Source organism: Phasianus colchicus, chromosome 25 (assembly GCF_987193195.1).
Source record: "Phasianus colchicus chromosome 25, bPhaCol1.hap1.1, whole genome shotgun sequence".
NCBI classification, from domain to species: domain Eukaryota; kingdom Metazoa; phylum Chordata; class Aves; order Galliformes; family Phasianidae; genus Phasianus; species Phasianus colchicus.
The window spans coordinates 1,481,928-1,502,188 of NC_143460.1; the positions used below are offsets into that span (position 1 = coordinate 1,481,928).

A 20,261-nucleotide genomic window follows, 5' to 3' on the forward strand; every position below is an offset into this window, starting at 1 on the left:
GCTTCAGAGCAAAGAAGAGGGTAATGGTAATGAACAGATTTGCCCTGGATCACAGCAGACTGGCTCATGGCAGGGATGTCACAGCCTGGGGTGGGGATACCCACTGCTCTGGGCTTCTGAACAGTGTCTGCTATGGAGTGAATCAGCTGATGATTAAGTCAGTGGTTTCAGATTGTAGAATCCTAGAATGGCCTGGGTTGAAAAGGAGCACAATGCTCATCCAGCTCCAACGCCCTGCTATATGCAGGGTCACCAACCAGCAGACCAGGCTGCCCAGAGCCACATCCAGCCTGGCCTTGAACAACTCCAGAGATGGGGCATCCACAACCTCCTTGGGCAGCCTGATGCAGCCTGGGCACACACAGACCCAGCATGGGAGTGCACAGCACTGCAGGAGGAACAAGGCTGGCTGTGAACTGGGCAGCCTTCCTTTGGCACAGAAGTGTTTCTCCTTTCTTACCCAGATTTATGTCCCAATAATTCTACTTTGAGTCACATTACCTCATCCTGTATTACTGTAAAATTACCTCTTAGTAAAATCATTGCTATATTACATCTCGCTATGCTTCTGTATATTAAAGTAATAGTATTATTGGATTTTAGATCACTGTTGTATCACTGCAATATGTTTTCATGAGAGAGGGGACATAGGAGAGCAGAGTTACACAACCATGTTTGTTTTCCTCTTCTTAGCAACCTTCTCACGTTGTCCCAAGAGGTTTCCATTCTATGCAAGATTAATTGCCCAAATATAAAAGCCCCGTTAACCTGAATATATTATCGAAAAACAGCATATTTCAATCTGCCCTAGTTTTGAAAATAGAGATGCCAGGTCAGCTCCTGGCATAAATCTGCAATGCTCCACCAGGTCGGCAGAGCTCCTCTGATTTACACCAGCAATAAAGCCGGGCTGCTGTGTCTGCTGTGCTGAGACTGAGAGGTGCTGTGGGGACGGAGTGGCGGCCGGGAAGGGACATTTGTGACAATTGCCACGCTGTGAACAGCTCAGAGCTGCTGGCTTTGGCACTGCAGAGTAAAACATGGGAGTTGGAACGTGATGATGCTCGAGGTCCCTTCCAACCCAAGCCATTCTCCGGTTCTGTGCCCGTTTGTGCATTGAAATGATATTCTGTTAGAAATAGCAACGGTAATAATGATAATCCACTGGTTTTCTTTCTTAGCATTAAAGCACGGTTTTCAGTGTGCCATAAAGCACTGTGTGCCCACGGGCACTGCCTGCTCCTGGTGCCTGCCCACAGCTCACCCTGGGAGCCGCTTTTGCAGTGTAAAACCCCAATGGCTCTCAGCTTGTAAGCCAGAAGGCCGGAGCGAGTTTCAGGGTAAGCTCTCTGTGGTGGGGGGCTCAGCACTGCTCACCCATCAGCAGTGGTGGCAGGGAACTGCTGGATGGGCTGCATCACAGCGATAACCCCTGGCGGAACGGCTCTGCCTTATCTGTGTGCAGAAGTTGCACCTGGCAGTCAAAAAAGCAAACACAGCTCAGCCCCCCGCCTGTTTTACGAGGAGCTTAACGTGGGGACAGGCACAGGACTGCAAGCAATTAAGCTGTGCAGCTTAACAAATTATCGCTCTCTAGCTGAGCCTCGTTAATTAACCACGTGGCACAGACCGAGCCCAGCACCAATGCGACGTACAGCATTCTGCCTTCACCTCCCATGAGCTGCCATTCCTGCTTGGCAGAGCACTGAGATCTGCACAGCTCTGCCCCAGACCCCTGGTGCCACCCCGGTGCGTGGGGGTGGGGTGGGGTGCAGACCCCCAGGGCTCAGCCTCAAGAAGAAAGCTGCAGGAATGGCACAAAGTCACTGCAGGCTGTTGTGTGGTGCTGGGTTAGCAGTTCCCACAGCTCAGCTGCTTCCTTCTGTCTCACTAAGCCATGATCTCAGCCCTGGGATTAGCATCAGGTCGGGGATATCGGGTTTGAAGCCCATCCAGAGGGTTTTGTAACGCCCCAGGAGTGCACTTGGACACCCATCTCAAGGTCTTCCCTACATGTGGACTAATTGAGAAAACCTACTGTAGTTGGGAGCAATGCTCTCACTTAAATCAAATTCACCTCCACGTGCTGCTGTGCCCCACGTTGCTGCCTGGCCCTGAGAAGTACGGGGAGGGGGTTTCCTTGTGGGACCTTCCTGAGGGCTGGGAGCAGCAGCAGTGAGCTGGGGGAGGGCAGTGCTCACTGAGCAGCACCAACACAGCTCACCCAGGGCCCAGAAACACCAACCCAGGGGCAGCGTCTGCTGAGCTGTTCGGGGGCATTAATCAGCCTGCAGAGTTTTTATTGCTGGTGGTTATGCATGAAGAGGAAGGGTAACAGCTGCCTGGAATTTTCAGTTGAAGCCATTTTCCATCCTGATTTATTAATTCGAGGCTTCCACATGACCTGGGAAGAAGCGCTGCCTCTAAATCTGCATTTATTGGCTTTGTTTTTTTTCTCACATAAGGCCAAGATCCAGTTGGCTGAGTCATTGCATCCGAGCATCTCTTGTTTTAACAAAAGTGCCATTTCCAGCCAGAAAACTTCAGCAACTGCTTCTTCTTGATCAAAATGATTTGGCTGAGCATTATGAAACCGTCAAAATGCATCCAAACAGTGCTTTGAGAAGACTTTTGTTGGGAGAACAGCTGCTTTATTCTCTTTATTGCTTCAGTTTTTCACTGAAATAGAAAGTGAAAAGGTGAAAGAACACGGAGACCCAAGGGAACTCATAGCAAAGGGAAAAGAGAGAGACAGATTCTGCAGCAAGTAAAGAAAGAGAAGGCTTGGTAAAGAGAAATAAAAACATTTGGAAGATAGGAGGGATGGCAGCTGGAGAGTGGGAGAAAGGCAGAACCTCTCCTGAGTCACTCCTCTGATGGCTTTTCAGTGGCTTCCTGAGCAGCTGGGGCGTTTCTTCTTGGTGATGCTATGATGGCCTTGCTATGATGGCCCCTCCTAACCTGCAGCATTGGCCATGGTTATCGCAGGCAGCAGTGGAGGTGCCAGCTGGGGATGGGATGGAGCGCAGTGCTTTGCCTGGGGGCAATGCTCTGTGTGTGCCACATAACCACAGAATGGTAGGAGCAGCATGGAACGCCTGGAGATCACCAGGACCCGATCATCTCTGCAGCCTCTCTGCAGCAGCTCCATGTCTGCTGTTACTGGGGAGCCCAGGGCAGAGCAGAGGGGAGCAGCACCGCCTCACCCTGCTGGCTGTGCTCTGTGCCGTGTCCCCCAGGAACACCAGGGCACGCTGACGGCTCATGGCCACCCTGCTGGCCACCAGGACCCCCAGGTCCTCCTCTGCAGAGCTCCTTTCCAACAGCTCAGCCCCGTACCTGCACTGATATGTGAGGCTGTTCCTCCCCAGGTGTGTAATTCTTGCAAGAAGATTGCAAGGAGGACTTTATCAGTGTCTTGTGCTACTCGTGTGCTGCTGCACAGCTCAGAGGTGGTTACCTGGGCCAGCAGGCTCTGTCCTCTCTCAGCTTTCTGACTTCAGTCCCACTTTGGCAATAGCTAAGCCCACCAACCCCTCAGGTGTAAATCCCCCCAGCCAAGTGCAATCAGCACACTGTGCATGACCTGGGGATCCTGATGGAGGAAAAGCTTAACATGAGCCAGCAGTGTGTGATTACAGCTTGGAAAGCAAATGGGATCCTGGGCTCCATCAGAAGAGGGGTGGCTGGCAGGGACAGGGAGGTGATTGTCCCTCTATGCTCTGCTCTTGTGAGGCCCCATCTGCAGCACTGTGTCCAGATCTGGAGCCCCCAGTACAAGAAAGACACAGAGCTGTTGGAGAGGGTCCAGAGGAGAGGCACAAAGATGGTCAGGGGGCTGCAAAGACAGGCTGAGGGAGCTGGGCTTGTTCAGCCTGGAGAAAAGAAGGCTGCGGGGTGAATCATTGCAGCCTTCAGTACCTAGAGGGAGCCTACAGACAGGAGAGGAGTCAGCTCATGGGAAGGGGAGATAACAGCAGGACAAGGGGAAATGGTTTGAAGTTGAGGCAGGGAAGATTGAGGTTGGATGTCAGGGGGAAGTTCTTTGCTATGAGAGCGGTGAGGTGCTGGAACAGCTGCCCAGAGAGGCTGTGGATGCCCCGTCCATCCCTGGAGGTGTTCAAGGCCAGGTTGGATGGGGCCCTGGGCAGCCTGGGCTGGTATGAAATGAGGAGATTGGTGGCCCTGCATGTGGAAGGGGGGTTGGAGCTTTGTGATCCTTCAGATCCCTTCCAACCTGGGCCATTCTGTGATTCTGTGAGTACATGCCAGGGTCCTTCCCCTGACAATCTGGGAGGCCAAAATGATGCAGGGACATGGTTTGAGCAAATGTAGGAGTGTTTTAGGGTAGAGAGAGCTCTAATTTGGAAAGTGACCTGTATGAACACAGTGCTGTGGTTTGCTCTCCTTCAGTGACTGGAATAGTAAAAACCTGAAATCGCTGCTCCCTTTGTGCTGAACCAGTTCCAACTTTAACAGAAGAGGTTCCTCCTTTTGCAGCAGATATCCATCCCAGAGAGCTGAGTTACTGCAGAATCCCCATGATGAGAAGGGTGAGTCTCAGTGGAGTATCACAGATGTGAAGTCACCATGCCAGATTTCCAGCTCTGAGCCTGTGAGTGCCAGCAGAGCAGAGCACATCCATGCCAGAACCATCCCATCTGCTGGAGCGGTCCCACCTCTGCCCTGCCATCACCACTGCCATGCTCTAGAGCTGTCCTCACTTCAGGTTGCCCACAGGGAAAGTTGGGAGGATTTGGGAACAAGGAGTGAGCAGAAGAGCCCAGCTCTCTTGCTGCCAGTTGTTAGCATGAAAAAATAGAAATTGGCTTAGCAGTTTGCACTGCTGCTGTCGGAGCTGCCTGTGCCAGTTCTCCTCAATCACAGCGTTTTGGTGCATCTCATTCCAGCTGGGAGCTCCAAGCTGCTTCCTTCCCTCTGTGTGCAATGCCAGAGATGGGTGATGAACCAACACAGGAGGTGAGCGGAGGGGACAGGGAAGTAGTGCATCCCTGACAGCACGGTGACACAGCCCAGAGCCTGACCTGATTCTAGAGGTAAGGACTGCTGCAAATGCCAGATCTGGGTTTAGGTTGCCACCAGCACTCAAATTCTGGTCAATTTTATTTGAATGGCCAAAGGCAAATACCTCAATAATATTGTGGCCTTATTATTATTGTTATTTTTTTTTGCTAATTTAATTAGGAGCTTGATCTGGTTTTGGGGCAGGACACAAAGTGGATTATGGGAGCAGTTTGCTCTTTAATTGGGGTCATTTACCCTTTGTTAAAGTTTAACCTTTGCCTGCAGGGCAGCCAGGTCCTGCTGTGTGGCTGGGGATGCTCCAGCCCTGCTTGAATCCCACTGCAAAGCACCAACCAGCAACTGTGTGATATGGCTATATACAGAGAGCAGGAACTGGAGGGTACATGTTTGTTTACACTGCGATGCTTCACCTGCTGCTGGCTGGCCGTGCAGCAAGGCTGAGCCCCCACTCTTTCTGCAGCAATGCATGACCAAAGCCCTTATCTCCTCCCTATGCTCACATATGCATTCCCCAGGATTAATTCTGCAGAAATGAGCATGGCTGGGGCTCAGGCCCTGCAGCCCCTTCTGGTCCCACGTCCTCTTGGCAGATGTCCTGTCCCCATCCCCAGCTCTCAGTGTAACTCACCACCGGTCAGAGGCACAGATTGCAAGGCCAGGCGTGCCAAGGGTGATGGAACTGTCACTGCTCTGCTGATGGACAGACTCATTCACAGCAACGTGGGATGGGGCAGAGCAGCGGATGGGAGCTGTTGAGCCTTTTGGATCCATTGCTAAGCTGGCTGGAAGACAACAGCCACACTGCTCTGCCTGCTGACACAGCAAAGCCATCCCCATGCAGTGCTACAGCAGCCATACATGCCATCACCACGAGCAGTGTGCTTTCTCCATGCACCAGCAGCAGGCAGTGCTGTCTGCCAGCGCTCCCAGCACAGGGCAGGGGCAGCACCTCTGTCTTGTTGGATGTTTCTGGTAGGAACACACGTCTCCTCTTTGCTTGCTGGAGTGTGTTACAGACCTGTTGTAACTGGCAGCTGAGAACGCTGCCACCCTCCTCTGTATCAGATCTTTCTCTTGTGATTTCCAGCCCTCCTTGTTTCTTGAGGTGTGGACGGGTCCTAAATTTTGGGGCAGGACAAGAGCTGCTGAGCAGACAACAGCATGCTGCACCCTGCATCCCTACAGCTGCAGCTCTCAGGGATGGTAAAGCAGGGTTCAGCAGCAGATCCCTCTTCCTTGTGCTGGCAAAGCTGAGAGGAGGCAGCTTTGCTCTCCCTAAACCAGTGGGGAAGCTGAGCCTGGGGCTGAGCATCTCATGCAGATCTGTGCAAGGGAACCTGTAATGCATCCACCAGTACCTCGAGCACCCAGCAAAGAACACCAGAAGGAGTTTGCACTGTGTGTACCATTTTATTTTCAAATATATATATATATATTACATCACTTTAAAACAGAATATTTGTGAAAGGAAAGGATTTTGTGGTAAAAGCAAACCCGCCGTGTCCCATGCAGCCTCTGTGTCTGCAGGCAGCCCCTTCCCCAACTCACCACAGACCCTGCCTGCTCCTTCCTCCCCTCCTGCTGCCAGAGGGGATGCCTCCAGTGCAAGGCATGCTTCGTTGGTCCATGGTGTGCCCTGCTGTGCTGGGAGAGAGCAGGGCTTTCTGCAGGGATGGGAAAAGGAACTGGGGAGCGAGCTGTGAGGAGCACCGTGTGCTTCAAGTATGTGGTGTGTTCTGCAGGAGGGTGAACCGGCCCCAAGCACCAAGGATGCTCTCTGGGGTGGGAGGGCTGGGTGGGGGTTGTGGCTCAGTGCAGGGCTGGGGGAGCTGACCAGCAAAGCTGAAAGCAGCCTCCTCCATCCAGCAGGGAAAACCAGGGTGGTGGGCAGCCTGCCATGCCTTCAGGTACTCAGCCAGAGAGATGTTCTTCGTTCACCCTCTCACCCCCTTGTTACAGACCCATTATAACCTGGATGAAATCCCAGCCCCAAACACACGCTTCTGCTTGAACACAGTTTTCTGCCTGGGCTGTGCTTCCTTGGCACCTCTTCTAGGCACAAAGAGCCCCTCACCAGAAGAACCCCTTTTCCTCCCTACATCCTCCCCATGCAGGGACTCAGCACCTCTCTCTGCAAGCCCTGGGGCGCAGCTCCTCCTGCAGTGACTGCAGCCATCCCACCCCACAGATCAGGGTCTGTCTGCAGAGGGGATGCAGCATTTGGCTTCTGCACAGTGCAGGGCAAGCAAACCAGGCACTGCCACTGCTGAGTGCTGAGCGCTGAGCATCAGAGCTGCTCCTACCTGAAATGCAGGCCCAGCATGGGCTGCTGACAAGCAGCATCCCTGCCCACCAAACCCCAAAGTGATTCAGTCACTTCGCTCACACTCTTTCCTTCCAACTGCCGTGCCCAGGTGAACAACCCTCTCCTTATGAAAGGCCACAGCAGAGCATTCTCACCTTCTGCTTTCATTTCCCACCCACCAGGGGAGGAAGGCAAAATGTGGCAGCCATACCCCATAGCACCACAGCAGCTGGGAAGGTGACAGAAGGAGTATCCACTATCCACAATGCAAGGTGCCACCTGTGGCTGGTTAAACAAAGCTTATGCTGCTTAAAATGATTCCTCAGCACTAAACGTGCTGACCCAGCCCTTCAGCTGGAGTTATCCTGAGAACCTGCAGGAGCCCAGCAGTTCCTCTGCTGCATGTCAGACTCCCAGCTGAGCACCCAGCAGTGCTTGCTGGCACCCAGCAACAGGACACAGCGCTACAGAGCAGCACCCAGCAGTGCTCCCAGTCCAAGCCTTTCTCTGCTGGGTGCCGGAGGTGAGGAAGGCAAGGAGAGACGAGAGCAGAGGGAGGCAACGTGCTGACATCGTGAGGCAGTCCTCCCTTTAATCCCCTGAGAGAAAAATAAATGGCTAAGAATGGAAACTTCCCTTTGTTCAGCACCGAGGTTAAAAAGTCCCTTCTCAGTTCTGGTATCACAGACTGCATCAAGGCTTGATCATCTACCATAGAGCTGAAAAGTCTCCTTTATTTAACATCCCCTGGCCTTACATCTGAATTGGGTTCAGAAGGTGAAGCACCTCAGGAAGATGAGGATAACTTAGAGCTGTTTGTATGAGCACAGTGCTCCCTTAGAGTTCCCACAGTGTGTTGGTAAAGTAGTGAACAACGTAATGAGCAGACCATGAACTGTTTTTTCCCGAGGCCCTCTGCAAAAAGTCCTGCTGGAACCAAAGCAAAGCAGCCAGCGAGAGCAGCGGGGCATGCAGATAACGGGGTTGATTGAGAGAAAAGGAAAATAGCAATTAGTAGTTCACAGCGGCAGAGAAGCTCCATCTGGTGGTGTTCTCACCCAGAAATGAGGGTGGGGATGGGGACCTGCAGGCTGTCTGTGCTCCCACCAGTCAGGGAAAGTCAAGCTCTGCTCGAGGCAGTGGAGCAGTGACACGATGGCAGATGAAGCTGCGTGGTTAAATGCAAAGAAGTGCACTTGCAAAGGGGACAAATGGACTACAGAGCATCTGCACGGCTGCAAAGCCTGGGCACAGTGCACTGCAGACACTCAGCACTTCAGGATTACAAGGAAAGCAACCAAGAGAGATAGATAAAGAGGAATATAGCAAATATTTTAATGTCCTTCCAGTGAGTGCAGTTTAGGGCACTCTGCCAGGGGCAGGGATATTGCAGACATGGGGATGGAGTGATGAGCATGCGAAGACCCTGATACAGAAAGAGGCTGAAAAGTTTCATTAAAACACAGGAACCTGAGGAACATCAGTGGTATAAAATTATGGCCAGTCCTGCAAGGCTGCCAGGTGTCCTCTGTGCTGGGGCAGAGCACTCCCAAGACACTGAGGACAAATCTGAAGACAAGGGTAAGAATCGATGCAGGGAGGTGATAGTGGAAGGTTTTACAAACAGGACAGACAGGCATCCGTTAGGAAATGCCTCTGTTGGGGGGACAGGAGGGCTGCCCTGGGCCCACCATTCGCTCCCTGGCTCCCATGAAGGCTTTTCAGGGTTGTGCTGCTGCTGTCTGTAAGGGTGCAGCCCCACAGGGATCCCCCTGCAGCAGGAGGAGTCCCAGCACAGCCCCACTGCTCATCGCAGGGCTCCTGCTGAGCTGCCCTGGGAGAGTGTGATGCTGGTACGGGGTGGGTTTGGCTCAGAGAAGGCCATCACAGTTTCAATCCTTAAAGAGTCGCCTGGAGTAAAAGGAACAGAGCTGAACCGGGCAGTCCGTGCTGGGATGTGCTGGGATGCTCTCCCTATTTTGCAAAAGTCAGAAAGATCTGAGATGGGCGAGAGGAGCCAGCTGCCCTCCCCCCTCTAAAGCTCATCTTCAAGCATCAGCCATGAACAGAACAAGGTCGGGCCACTCGCCAAAGAAGCCATGCATGCACAGGGCTGCGTGCCATGCCCAGCTCAGACGTGCCCTGGGTTCTCTGCACCTCCAGCCTGGCTCCTACAGTGGGAGCAGGGACACGGTGGTGCAACCCCAGTGCCTCCTACTGGCAGTGAGGGACACCCAATGGGCAGCGTGCAAGTGTGCTGGATAGAAGCAGCCAGCAGAACGGGAGGAAGCAGGCTGCTTGCACCCACTGCAAGCTGCCCCACAGCTTTTTAGTGTTTGGAAAACCATTGGTGCTCCCTAGGCCTGCTGGCACACAGCTCTGGGGCTCACAGTGGGGCTGGGGAGCAGGCAATGAGGCACAGCTGCACCCCAGGACCTGTGTCAGCCCTGGGGAGCTGCAATGTGGGTTGAGCATGGGCAGCCTGCTGGTGCCAGGTGTGTTCCCACTGTCAGGTAGCCAGCATGGTTCTTAAAGAAGGTAAGGGATGCTTGTTATAAAGAAAGAGAAGGCTCAAGTACTTGGGCTCAGGAGCAGGGGAAGACGAAAGCAAACCCCACACTTTCTAATGCTGGCTCGCCCCTCCAGTGACTTACAGACAACACAACTGAGGTTGGAATCCCTCTTCAAATACAGGCACAGTGGGGGATGGAGCCATCAGCCACGGGGAGCTTTGCACCCACCCCAGGAGCACATTAAGAACAGCACAGAGCAGACACAGCACACACGGATAGGTGCGCTCTCACGGCAATGCGTTGGTTCCTGCAGAGCAGCCTGATCTGCTGCCTCACTGCTGTGTACCACGAGGTCACAGCGCTGCCCTGCCCTTGGCAGCCCAGCAAGGCACAAAGCAGACAGCAGAGCCGACCCCTCTCCTCCCCTCTGCAGCTCCCAGTGGCATCTCCTGGGCAGCACAGGCCCCGTGTCCTGCAGTGGGAGGCTCAAGGGTCCACGCTGCTCTCTCTCTCAGAGGTCCCTTGAATGCCCCTCTCCTGTGAGATGTCACCGCGGAGCAGAGGTTTGAGAGAGAGCTCGGCGGGACCCCCGCCTCCACCCCACGGCGGTCAGGGCCTGAAGAAGCGTCGTACCACTAAATGCCCCACCATCACCAGGGCCAGCACCGCCAGCATGTACTTCATGTAAACATTGTCCAGATCGAGTGCAGCCACCTGATGGGAAACAGAGGGAGCAGAGCGCATTAGAAGTGCCTGCGTCCCGCTTGGACCACGCTCTGCTCTGCTCCCACCTCCTGCTGGATCCCACCGACCCCCTCCTGGCCCCGTCCCCCTGGGCGCAGTGCCCTCGGCTCACCCATCCTCCCTGCTGGGCGATCCACCGCGCGATGCGGTTGCGCAGCATGAAGTCGGTGACGTAGCGGGCGATGCGGCGCAGGAAACCCGTGATGCCGTGCTGGTAGACGTGGATGGCCATGCAGTAACCGAAGCCCAGCAGTGCGATCACCCGGCCCCAGTTAATGCCGCTCTCGAACAAGCTGCAATGAAGGCAGTGGTTGGGTTACAATCGCTCCTTGGGAGAGGATGCCCTGCTTGGCTCCATCCCTGTGCTGCCCAGGGCTCTCAATTAGCGTGGGCTGCAGGGCAGAGCTGGGAGTGCTATGCTGCTCGAGGAGCATCCCAACAGCACAAGGAAAGCGGTGGTTTTGTGGCTATTGCATGGCCACTGACCACCCCATGTGCCTTAGGAGCACAGCCACCACAGTCTGGGCCAGCACTGCTTGGCTCGGCCAGGTCTCTGAAACGCCCCTGGCTCTGGGGTTCTGCACACCCCGCACACACATCCTGCCCTTTCCCCCAGGGCTGCATCCCAGCACAGGGCAGAGCTGTGGACCTGCTTGGGATTGCATGAGCCAGGGCATTACACAGGGTGAGCTGCACCCAGTGCCAGTTTAAGCCATCAATCCGTAGGCTGCAGTGTGCTACACATGCAGCCAGGATCAGGATTGTAATCCATGTGCACACAGCATCCCTTCCTTGTGCAGCCAAACCCAAAGGCAAGAACGTTTATATAGATCTAGGGCAAAGGGGTGTATTAGAGCAGGACTTTCCCTTTTCCTGCACAGACAAATCCCTACAAGACCAACTGATCTTGCTTGCAGCGATGCTCCCAAGGGCTGAGGGTTCAAAATACACTCAGTGCCTATTGCTCCTGCTCCCAGTGTCAGCTGCTGTGCACAAACTGCATCACCATGTGCAGGTTTGGCACTGACTTGGGAGTTACTGGTTTCCAGCAAGGTTAGCAAGAAGGAAAAGAAAAGAAAAATAAAAGGGAAAAAAGAAGAAAAGTAATAGGAGGCTCCGGCCCTGTGTTGTAACCTGGTGCTGTCATGGCTGTCCCTGCGGGGCTGTGTCGCTCACAGAGGGAAAGGGAGTTCAGAGGCTGGGATGGAGCACGAGGACACAGGGAGCACCAAGGGACAGAGGTTAATTTACCTGTTTGCGGTGCTTTAACCGCCTCAGGGTGGCAAACAGCGCAGCATGGCTTCCCAGGGAGAGGGGAGCAGGAAAAGGACAGAAGAGAGGCAGTTAGACAACACACACTGAGCGGAGGGGCGTGGGGATGGGGCTGCACCAAACCCAGGGACCCCTCCAGGGGTCTTCTGCAGGACCCTGGGTGAGCCAGGTGGCCCTATGGGCAAAATACAGGGAGAGGGGTGAGGGCTGAGCCCCTCAAAGCACAACTGGAGCTTCCATGGGCCCCTTGACAGGGCCAGCATGACACCATTGGGGCAGAGCAAAGCAGCCCAGGACACAGACTGAGGCTGTGCCTCGTGCAATGTGGGCAAAACGTCGTCTGGGTGTTGCCTCCAGTCTTCACACTGTTGCTGGGACATCCACTTGGCCACACTTCCCAGCCCAAAGTTTCTGCCCCCAGACAGCTCGTGCAAGGGCTGCCAAGGGGACGGTGAGTGAAGAAAGTGCAATAGGAACAAGAGCAGACAGGCAGAGAACACAGGAACCGTAACGGTGAGCTCAGTTAGAGCTCAGGGTGGGGATGTGGATGAGGCTGGAACAGATGGAGCCCACGCATTGCGGGGGGCAGCTGCTCCGGGCTGGCTTTAAGGTTTAAATGAGCTGCAGTGCATCAGTGCCACCCTCCCTCCCGGAGGCGTGCTGCCTGCTGCCTCACCTGGAGGCTATGGTGGTGAAGTACTCGTAGGCATTCTCCTTGGTGGGCTGCAATGACTTCAGCATATGGCGGAACTCCGCGTCGTACCGCTTGTTGATGTCGTCCCCAATGATGGCCAGGCGCCTGCCCACCTGGCTCCCGGTGCTGCCGGAGGGAAGATGGGCTGTCATGGGCACAGACTGCTGAGCAGCCGGGCTCAGGTCGGGGCTGGGGGTGCAGATTTTACCTGCCCAGCTCCTGCTGGATCTCCATGATCTCTGGGTCCATGGGCACCTCCTCCCCTCCCTCCTCTCTCTCCTGCTGGTAGCGGTAGAAGGTGTAGCTCCGGAACACCTCCTCGGTCTGCTGGGCCACCTGGTCCTCTGAGAGAGGCAAGGGGGAGAGAAGTCGAGGGGCAGCTCGGCTGCTGCCTTCCCCAGGTTGGAAAGAGGCCACGCAGGCTTTTCCAGCCTAAATCTGTGCTAAATCTCTCTCTTTGTGTGCACCCTTGGTGGCCCTCCCGTTCAGCCTGCGCTTCAGAAGCCCGAGGACAAGTGACAAGAGCACCCACGTGCATCAGTACTTCCAACTCAAACAGTTCTACGTTTTACAATCCTATGAGTCTATGAGACGTAGTGGTGCCCCCTCCCTAGAGACACCCAACTCAGGGCTGGACGGGGCTCTGAGCACCCAATCGAGCTGTGGGTGTCTCTGTTTGTTGTAGGGAGTGGGACCAGATGGCCTTTAATGGTCCCTCCCAACTCCAAACCATCACACGATTCAATTCTACTTCTACCCCTGGCAGTTGCAGGAAATGGTTTGGATTCATGGCTGTAAATGTTTGGACAGCAGAAGGTAAAACAAAAGCAATCTGACATATTCTCAGAAAGGTGATTTTGAAGCCACCCTTGAGGGTGTGTACCCACATTTTGAATGCTTTTTTTGGTGAGACAACAGGACTGTTATCACACAAAGCTGACCTTCAGTGCTGCACTTGGAGCTTTGTCCACACGCCAGCATCTCCCAGTGCAGAACAGCTCAGCACAATGCAGGAATCCCGGATCCAACCCCAACCAGGAGCCAGAGCTCCATGCAGCATCCCTCAGCAAACAGCACGGGGCTGCTTCTTTTTAAATGCCACCATTTAAAAGTACCCCTGCATGGCATCAGCAGTGACACGGTGACCAAAAGCTGAGCTGATGCTGGTGATGCCAGCATGCTGGGGGGCAGCACTCAATCCCCATAGTGGTGGGAAGGAGCTGGAAGTTCCAAGAGGTGTCTGAGACCAAAGGGATGTGGTGCTCACACAGCACACAGAAAGCTGTGTAGGTAAGTACCTGAAGTCATGGCATGGCTCTGATTGGAGCCATGTGCTCTGAATTGAGAAACAAAGCGTTCACAGCACTGTATCCCTGGCAGCCAGCAGCCCAGAGTTTGGAGGAATCAGCTCTCAAGTCTCACAGACACGTTTTTCTCAATTTCTTTCTCCACAGCAGATCAGCACCAGCACTGCTGCTCAGCAGCAAACCCAGTAGGAACCCTGCCCCAGCACCCCAGCACAGCCACCTGCCATGCTGCACGCACAATTCTCTGTCTGCTTACACTTCCAGCACAGAGATGCTCCTTCCTGAGCCACATCCCAGCACTGGAGCACAGCATCCTGGCAGCACTGCTCCATCAAACCCTGCAGCCTGCCCACACCTGGTCATTGCAGTGTGACATTGCCCTGCCCCGTGTGCAGCTCCATGGGGATGGACCCAGCCTGGATGGGTGCAGGGATAGGAGAGGACTGCTGTGCAAAGCTCAGGTTGCACAAGTTTAGGCTGTGTAAATAAAGGTGAAGGGAAATGACGAGCACTGGTGGCTGTGTTTTCAGTGAGGGTTTGTTTGGCGATAAACGAATCCCACCTTATGGAGGAGTGCAGCACAGAGCAGAGAGCAGAAAATGAAACTGACTGAGTCACAGTTTCATGAGAGGCAGAGCAAACAGCCTGCAGGAGCAAAAGAGGAAATAAGCGTACCCAAAAATCCCTGCTCTAACTACCCCGGGCACTATTTTTAGTGGTACAAGGACACCTTGGATACATGACTGCAGCAAGAGGTGCGGCTGTTTGCACAATGATTGGTACCCCAAACTGAAAACATCAGCTGGTCCCCAGGGGAGAGGACAGCTCTTCATCTGTTGGTGCTGGAGATGGGCACTGCAGGTGGTTTAAGGTGCTCTATGGAATCTGAAAGCCCCAACCAAAGCAGCCAGGACCCTCCTTCCCCCGCTCCATTTGCAGGTGGTTTTGGAGACGAAGACACGGATTACTCACAGATGTGTGACTAACACCCCCTGAGCAACGACTTATCAGCTGCTGACTGACTTCACACGCAGTGCTAAGTCCACAGCAAAGATAAACAGTGCAGGACCGAGCCTTGCCGCCCTCCAGCTATGTATGTGAGCATCAGACATGGGCAATGACACAGCCCAGGTTGATGTCAGGAAGGGAACAGCCACCAGCTGAGCACTGCAGGCTGCGTTGGATGGATGGGCTTTCCAAGCACAGCCCTGCCAGCCCTGCAGAGATGTGCAGCACATCTCTCTCCATCCCACAGCGCTGAAAGCAGACACAGCAACACATCCACCTCTTCTAACAAAGCGCTGTGCCATTCTGGCTGAGGTGGTCCATACAGAGATAAATGAGACCACAAGGACTCATTCATCCTCCCTGCAGGGAGGCACAGGGCATTGCACGGCTGGGGTAGCCATGCCCATGGGCTGTCCCACTGGTCTGAGCCTCAGCCTTGGTACGCAAAGCATTCCCAGAGCTGTGCTGAACAGGGAAGCACTGCCAGCCCCGGCTCACAGCTGAGAAATGAAGCAGCTGAGAAATGCTCAGGTTAATGAGCATTTCTCGGAAGCAGGACCCCAGCTCAGCTCAGCACTGTTGCTGGATCCCCTTCTGCACAGTTCCCTTCCCTTGACTGGGCTGCCCATGAGATGAGTTCCTCCTCTCCATCACATCCTGCTGGGAACACAGAGACCCCGCCTTCACCTACAGCACCCACAGCCCCAAGAAGTGCAGATTGCCACCCAGCCTGGAAACAGCAGCACCTCGTCCTGCTGCCAGCAACACCCAGCACAGCAAGGGCTCAGGACAACACACACAGCACACAGACAAAACCCCGTGCATCCGCAGGCAAACAAAACAAGGCAAGCAGGCGAGCCCAAAGGCATCACTCCGGTGACAAAAGCCTTCTTGCACCCAAAGCCCACTGGTGGGAGCTACACGTTCCCAGTGCACAGCAGCCCAAGCACAGGATCCCACCGCAGGTCCTGGCAGCCCCGTCTCGGGCAGCGGGCTGTACAGGAAGCACAGCTCACAGCAGTGTGGTTAGAGTTCAGGGCCCGATCCTCTCACTGGTTTTAACAACAGCATCTCATTGGCCTCAAACAGGAAATCAGCATACGTAAACAGCTCTGCTCATTTATTTGTTTTTATGCCTCGTAGACTTTGGTAAGGGAAGGACGGCTTTTTGTCCTGCACTGTGCTCGTGTGGGATCCAGAGCTAACGATGGAGAGGGCCATGCCAGGGTACAGGCAGCCCCATCAGGCAATAAAGCAGCCCTGAGCCGGGTCTGAGCTCGGATACATAAACAGTGAGGGAGGGCTTCTAATCTCTGCTATTGACAGAGCTGTGGTGACTCACGCTTATTTACAGGTCCACCTGCAGAACAGGTTAAGAAGTCAACTAGAAGTGCTCTGTGCAGCAGCATTTTATACCAGGGGTCAAAAAAGGAGCTGAGGTTTATGCCTGGTTCCTTTCAGCCCCGCTCCCAGTTTCACCCATTGGCGGGCAGCAGCACTGCAGTGCTTCCCAAGGCACAGCACACCTCCTGCACCCTGCAGCCAACACAGCACGACTGAAAGCAGCTGCTGGAGGCACTGCTCAGCACCGCACGTCTCCTGCGTGCTCGAACCCTCAGACACCTTTCCCTCACTTGTGTTCATAGAAGGGAAAGTAAACTGCAGCTGGCACCTGTGGCACAGCGAGCCCTGTGTGGCTGCACTGAGCTCCCAGCACAGCACAGCACAGCTCCCCATGCTGTTTGCTCCATGCTCTGTGCTCCCCACTGCACAAATCCATGACACCCGGCATCTCCTACCAGCATGTGAGCTCAGCGTTCCATTCCGCAGACCTTTATAAGCTGATTGATCACCCCAGCCATACAAAAAGCCCTGGAGGTGTGGAACGCTGCCTTTTGCAAAGAAGCACGTGCCAAGAAGAGTTCCAGTGTGCTCCCTCCCCTTGAATATCAATCACATCACCCTTTTTTACCTGAATCAGTCTCTCGTGACGGCCTGCGCCCATTGCTGCCCCGGCGTCCGTGGGCCCTGGGTGGGTCCCCCTCATTCCCTTCCATTGCAGAGATGCTGTGGGACTCAGCAGGACCTGCAGGGGTAGAGGCAGGACGTGAGGAGGGCACAGCAGCACCTGGAATCGCGCTGGGATGAAGGCACAGCCCAGCACAGAGGGCAGCAGCTCTGCAGGTCACCCAGAACTCAGCAGTGGAGCTCTGCCCCTCCACAGCAAACCGACCCACGGCTGCAGCTCTGCCTGCCTTCCCACAGCTCCTACAAAAAACGAGGTCTCTCCTTCCCTACATCCAGTGGCTCCAACTTCCCATTTCATTAAGCCTTCTGACTCCCCTCTGAATGAGAAAATCAAACTGAGTGCACGGCTCCAGCTGCCCCCAGACATCCCAGACCCGTACCTGTGCTGAGGGCTCTGCAAACCGCTCATCTGCTGCTCTGCTGCCCGCTGCTCGGCTGACGTCAGCCCTGCTTTCTGCAGGGAAGGAAGTGGGGCCACCTGCCTAAGTCAGGGCTGGATCCCTGCGGCTGCTCGCCTTTTGTTCAGCATGCCAGTACATGTTCTGAGGCCAGAGCTCAGGCAGGGCTGAGCTGGTGGGTTTCCTGCTTTGCACCAGCTTGAAATTCACAGAGACCCATTTGCACCCAGTTTAAAGCAAGCCCTGGCAAAATTTAAGTGCTGGTTACAGGAAAACAACCACCTATGGCAAGGTCAGAGGTGCAACACCCAGTCCAAGCTCACAGATAAAGATTATGCAGAAGGAAAAAAAAAAAAGCCAACACAAATTGAGATCATAAACCAGAGTGTGAAGTGCATCCAGGGTGGGGATGGGGGCCTGGAAATGCAAACCAGCTCAGCAAGCTCTCACATATTGCTGCATTCAGGGACTCTGAGCCCCGCTGGCACACAGATGGAGGGGCTGTTTTTTCCTACACGCCTACAGGGACAGGATTTCCCTTTTCCTCCCCAACCTCAAACATCCCCATCCACGGAAAAGCTGAGAGTATGCTGAGGATCAGCAGTGGGGTCCATGGGGTGGGAGCAGAGCTGGGTCCTGGGGCCGCTCCTCTCCCTGCTCCCTGCTCAGGGAAGGGCTGTGTAGGGCAGCTCCAGGAGATGCAATGCCCAGCAAGGCTAAAATCACAGCTCACCTTTCATCTGAAGGCTCCAAGGAACAGCCTGGCAGCAGTTCTGTTAGCTCGTGGATAACCAAAATGGGATGAATTCCTTCTGTGCCTCACACTGCCAGCGCAGTGCCGGCTGTGGACACAACCAGCAAAGAGACCAACTGCTCCAGCACACCTACAGCACAGCCTATTGATGCAGCTGGTTGTGTTTCACCTCAGACCACTGCCCCCAGCCCAGAGCTCAGCAGCAACGTGGGGAATTCCCCAGCATGGAATTTCTGGGGTGACTCTGACAGCTCAACCTGCAGGAGGTCTGGTGAGCACTGGCATGCAGTGCCTGCGAGCAGCTGACTCATGTGATTCCTCACTTGCTGTCTGCCAAACCCTTAGGAAGCAAATGTGGCAAGCTGCAACTAGGCCATCACTTAAGTGGAACTTTCATTTTCAGTTTCCTTCTCAAGATAGGTCCTTGCAGCACTTTCCTCTCTTGCACTGTGGGGCACTGTGGCCCTTTTGCACGTATCCGTGCGTCCTCACGCACTGTGCACAGTGCAACCCATCCCCAAAACTCATCCCCGACACTCCTGCATAGCACAGGAATGCCCATGGCAGTTCACTGTGTGTCTGCTGGGGGCACAGCTCAGCCCCTCCGGTACCAAAGGCACTGCAGCCTTTATGTCACCTGCATCCTGGCCCAGCATCCCTTTGGTTTGCCCCATTCCCTTTTTTGTTACGGGAATGACATTCCAGAAGGGGTGTACAGGAGGATATGACACTCACATACTCAAAGACAGCCCAAGGCTGCCCAAAATGAAGGCTGTGCAGGGCTGGGAGCTGCAGGTCACTACCAGCAGTGTATAACTCAGCAGCTGCTCAAAGACTCATCACCACCCCAGCTTTTTGCACTTGCAGTGTTAAAAGGGTTAAAAGACGCAGCTAGCACCTAGGCTGTGGATTTAGCAACCCTTCTGCCACGGCACGGGGATCTTATCTTTATTAACAAGCACATAGCAGGCAAAGAATCAGCCTTCCTGCAGGCTTCCCTCATAAAAAAGACCTTTGCCTCAACTGTTTCTCATTTTACTCTCGTCCCCTTTGCTTAAAGGTCTCTGACACACATCCTGCGTGCCCCCATGACATACTCATCACTCAACTTCTCCCAGCTTTTCTCCAAAGGAGAATTCCTGGACGCCAGGAAGATGCTGGGAACAGCCTGGGGCTGGAGGGGGGAAGGATAACAGGCTGGGCCCTGTGAACAGGCCTGGTTATGGGGCACAGCACTCCCCCCCCCCCCCCCCGGCTTGATCCTGTTCTGGGAAATGAATGGAGCATCCTCTGGGATGAGCATTTCACAGGCCTGGTCCCCAGCCCGTGCACGGAGCCACACAGGATGCAAAGCGTGCACACACGGGACTCCTGTGCCCCACCAACGGCCCTGCACGGTCAGAGCTGGTCCTGCTCCTCCCAGCCTGACCCAGGCGAGCGAAACAGAAGAGTTTGTCCCGATTTGTGGCCCCCCCACCCCCGGCTCAGAGTTCGGCCCTCGAGCCCCCACCGCCCCCCCCACGTCCCGGCACTGCAGGCAGGAAGCGCGCAGCCCCACGTGCGATGTCCGCGCTGAAGTCACGACCGGAGCGGGGACAGACGTGGGGACGGACAGACGGACATCGCCACGGTGCTCATCCCGGCTCTGCCCTTCTCCCCACCGGGCCGCCCGGTCCCAACCGCGCAGTGCGGAGATGCCGTGGGGGATGGGGAGGGGGCTGTCACCTCCGCGGCCTCACGAGGGAAGGGGAAAAAACAACAACGATCCCCCCAGACCAGGAGGAAATATCACGGAAAGAGGCAATATTTGCTCTTCGGGACAAAACTCGGCGCGGAGCGATACCCCCAGCCCCGGCCCGGCTCTCGCTGCGGCGCTCTGTGCGCTGTAACCCCCGCGGCTCTGCTCACCCCCCACCCCGATCCCGCTGCACCCCCGGACCCCCTCCGCACCTCCCCCTCCTCTGGCTCACGGAGCGATCGGCACCGCCCGGCCCGGCCCTGCGGCGTGGAAAAGCGCATCACCTCGGGGTGGGGGCACCGGGGGGTTCCCCGCTACTCACCGTGTCCCGGCGGGGACCAGGCGGGCCGGGGGGGGGATCCCGGAGAGCTACTGCATCCCCCCGGGGAGTTGCTCCATCCCCGCCGCCTCCCTTCCTGCCTCTTCCCGGCGCGGCGCGGGGAAAGGAAGCGAG

General features: G+C 55.1%; 1 protein-coding gene across 2 annotated transcripts; it reads right to left on the reverse strand.

Moving 5' to 3' along the window:
- Window positions 1-6,428: 6,428 nt before the first annotated feature.
- Window positions 6,429-20,258, reverse strand: BAK1 (BCL2 antagonist/killer 1). 2 transcript variants are annotated; one of them, XM_031605764.2, is made up of 6 exons: window positions 20,130-20,258; window positions 16,862-16,975; window positions 12,783-12,918; window positions 12,557-12,700; window positions 10,721-10,901; window positions 6,429-10,578 (listed from the first exon to the last, which is right to left on the reverse strand). In XM_031605764.2, exons 2-6 carry the CDS (start codon window positions 16,944-16,946, stop codon window positions 10,474-10,476), a joined length of 651 nt encoding a protein of 216 aa, XP_031461624.2. In that variant the 5' UTR covers window positions 16,947-16,975; window positions 20,130-20,258; the 3' UTR covers window positions 6,429-10,473. The 2 variants fall into 2 exon arrangements, with proteins under 2 accessions (XP_031461624.2, XP_031461625.1); XM_031605765.2 differs by lacking the exon at window positions 20,130-20,258 and adding an exon at window positions 17,298-19,293.
- Window positions 20,259-20,261: the final 3 nt, after the last annotated feature.

Coding starts and splice junctions, on each gene's coding strand:
- BAK1 (XM_031605764.2), bottom strand. CDS start 16,946: ATGGAAGGGAATGAGGGGGACCCACCCAGGGCCCACGGACGCCGGGGC. Junction 12,919..16,861: donor GTCACGAGAGACTGATTCAG/GTAAAAAAGGGT, acceptor TGCCTCTCTCAG/AGGACCAGGTGGCCCAGCAG. Junction 10,902..12,556: donor TTCACCACCATAGCCTCCAG/GTGAGGCAGCAG, acceptor CCTTCATTGCAG/CTTGTTCGAGAGCGGCATTA.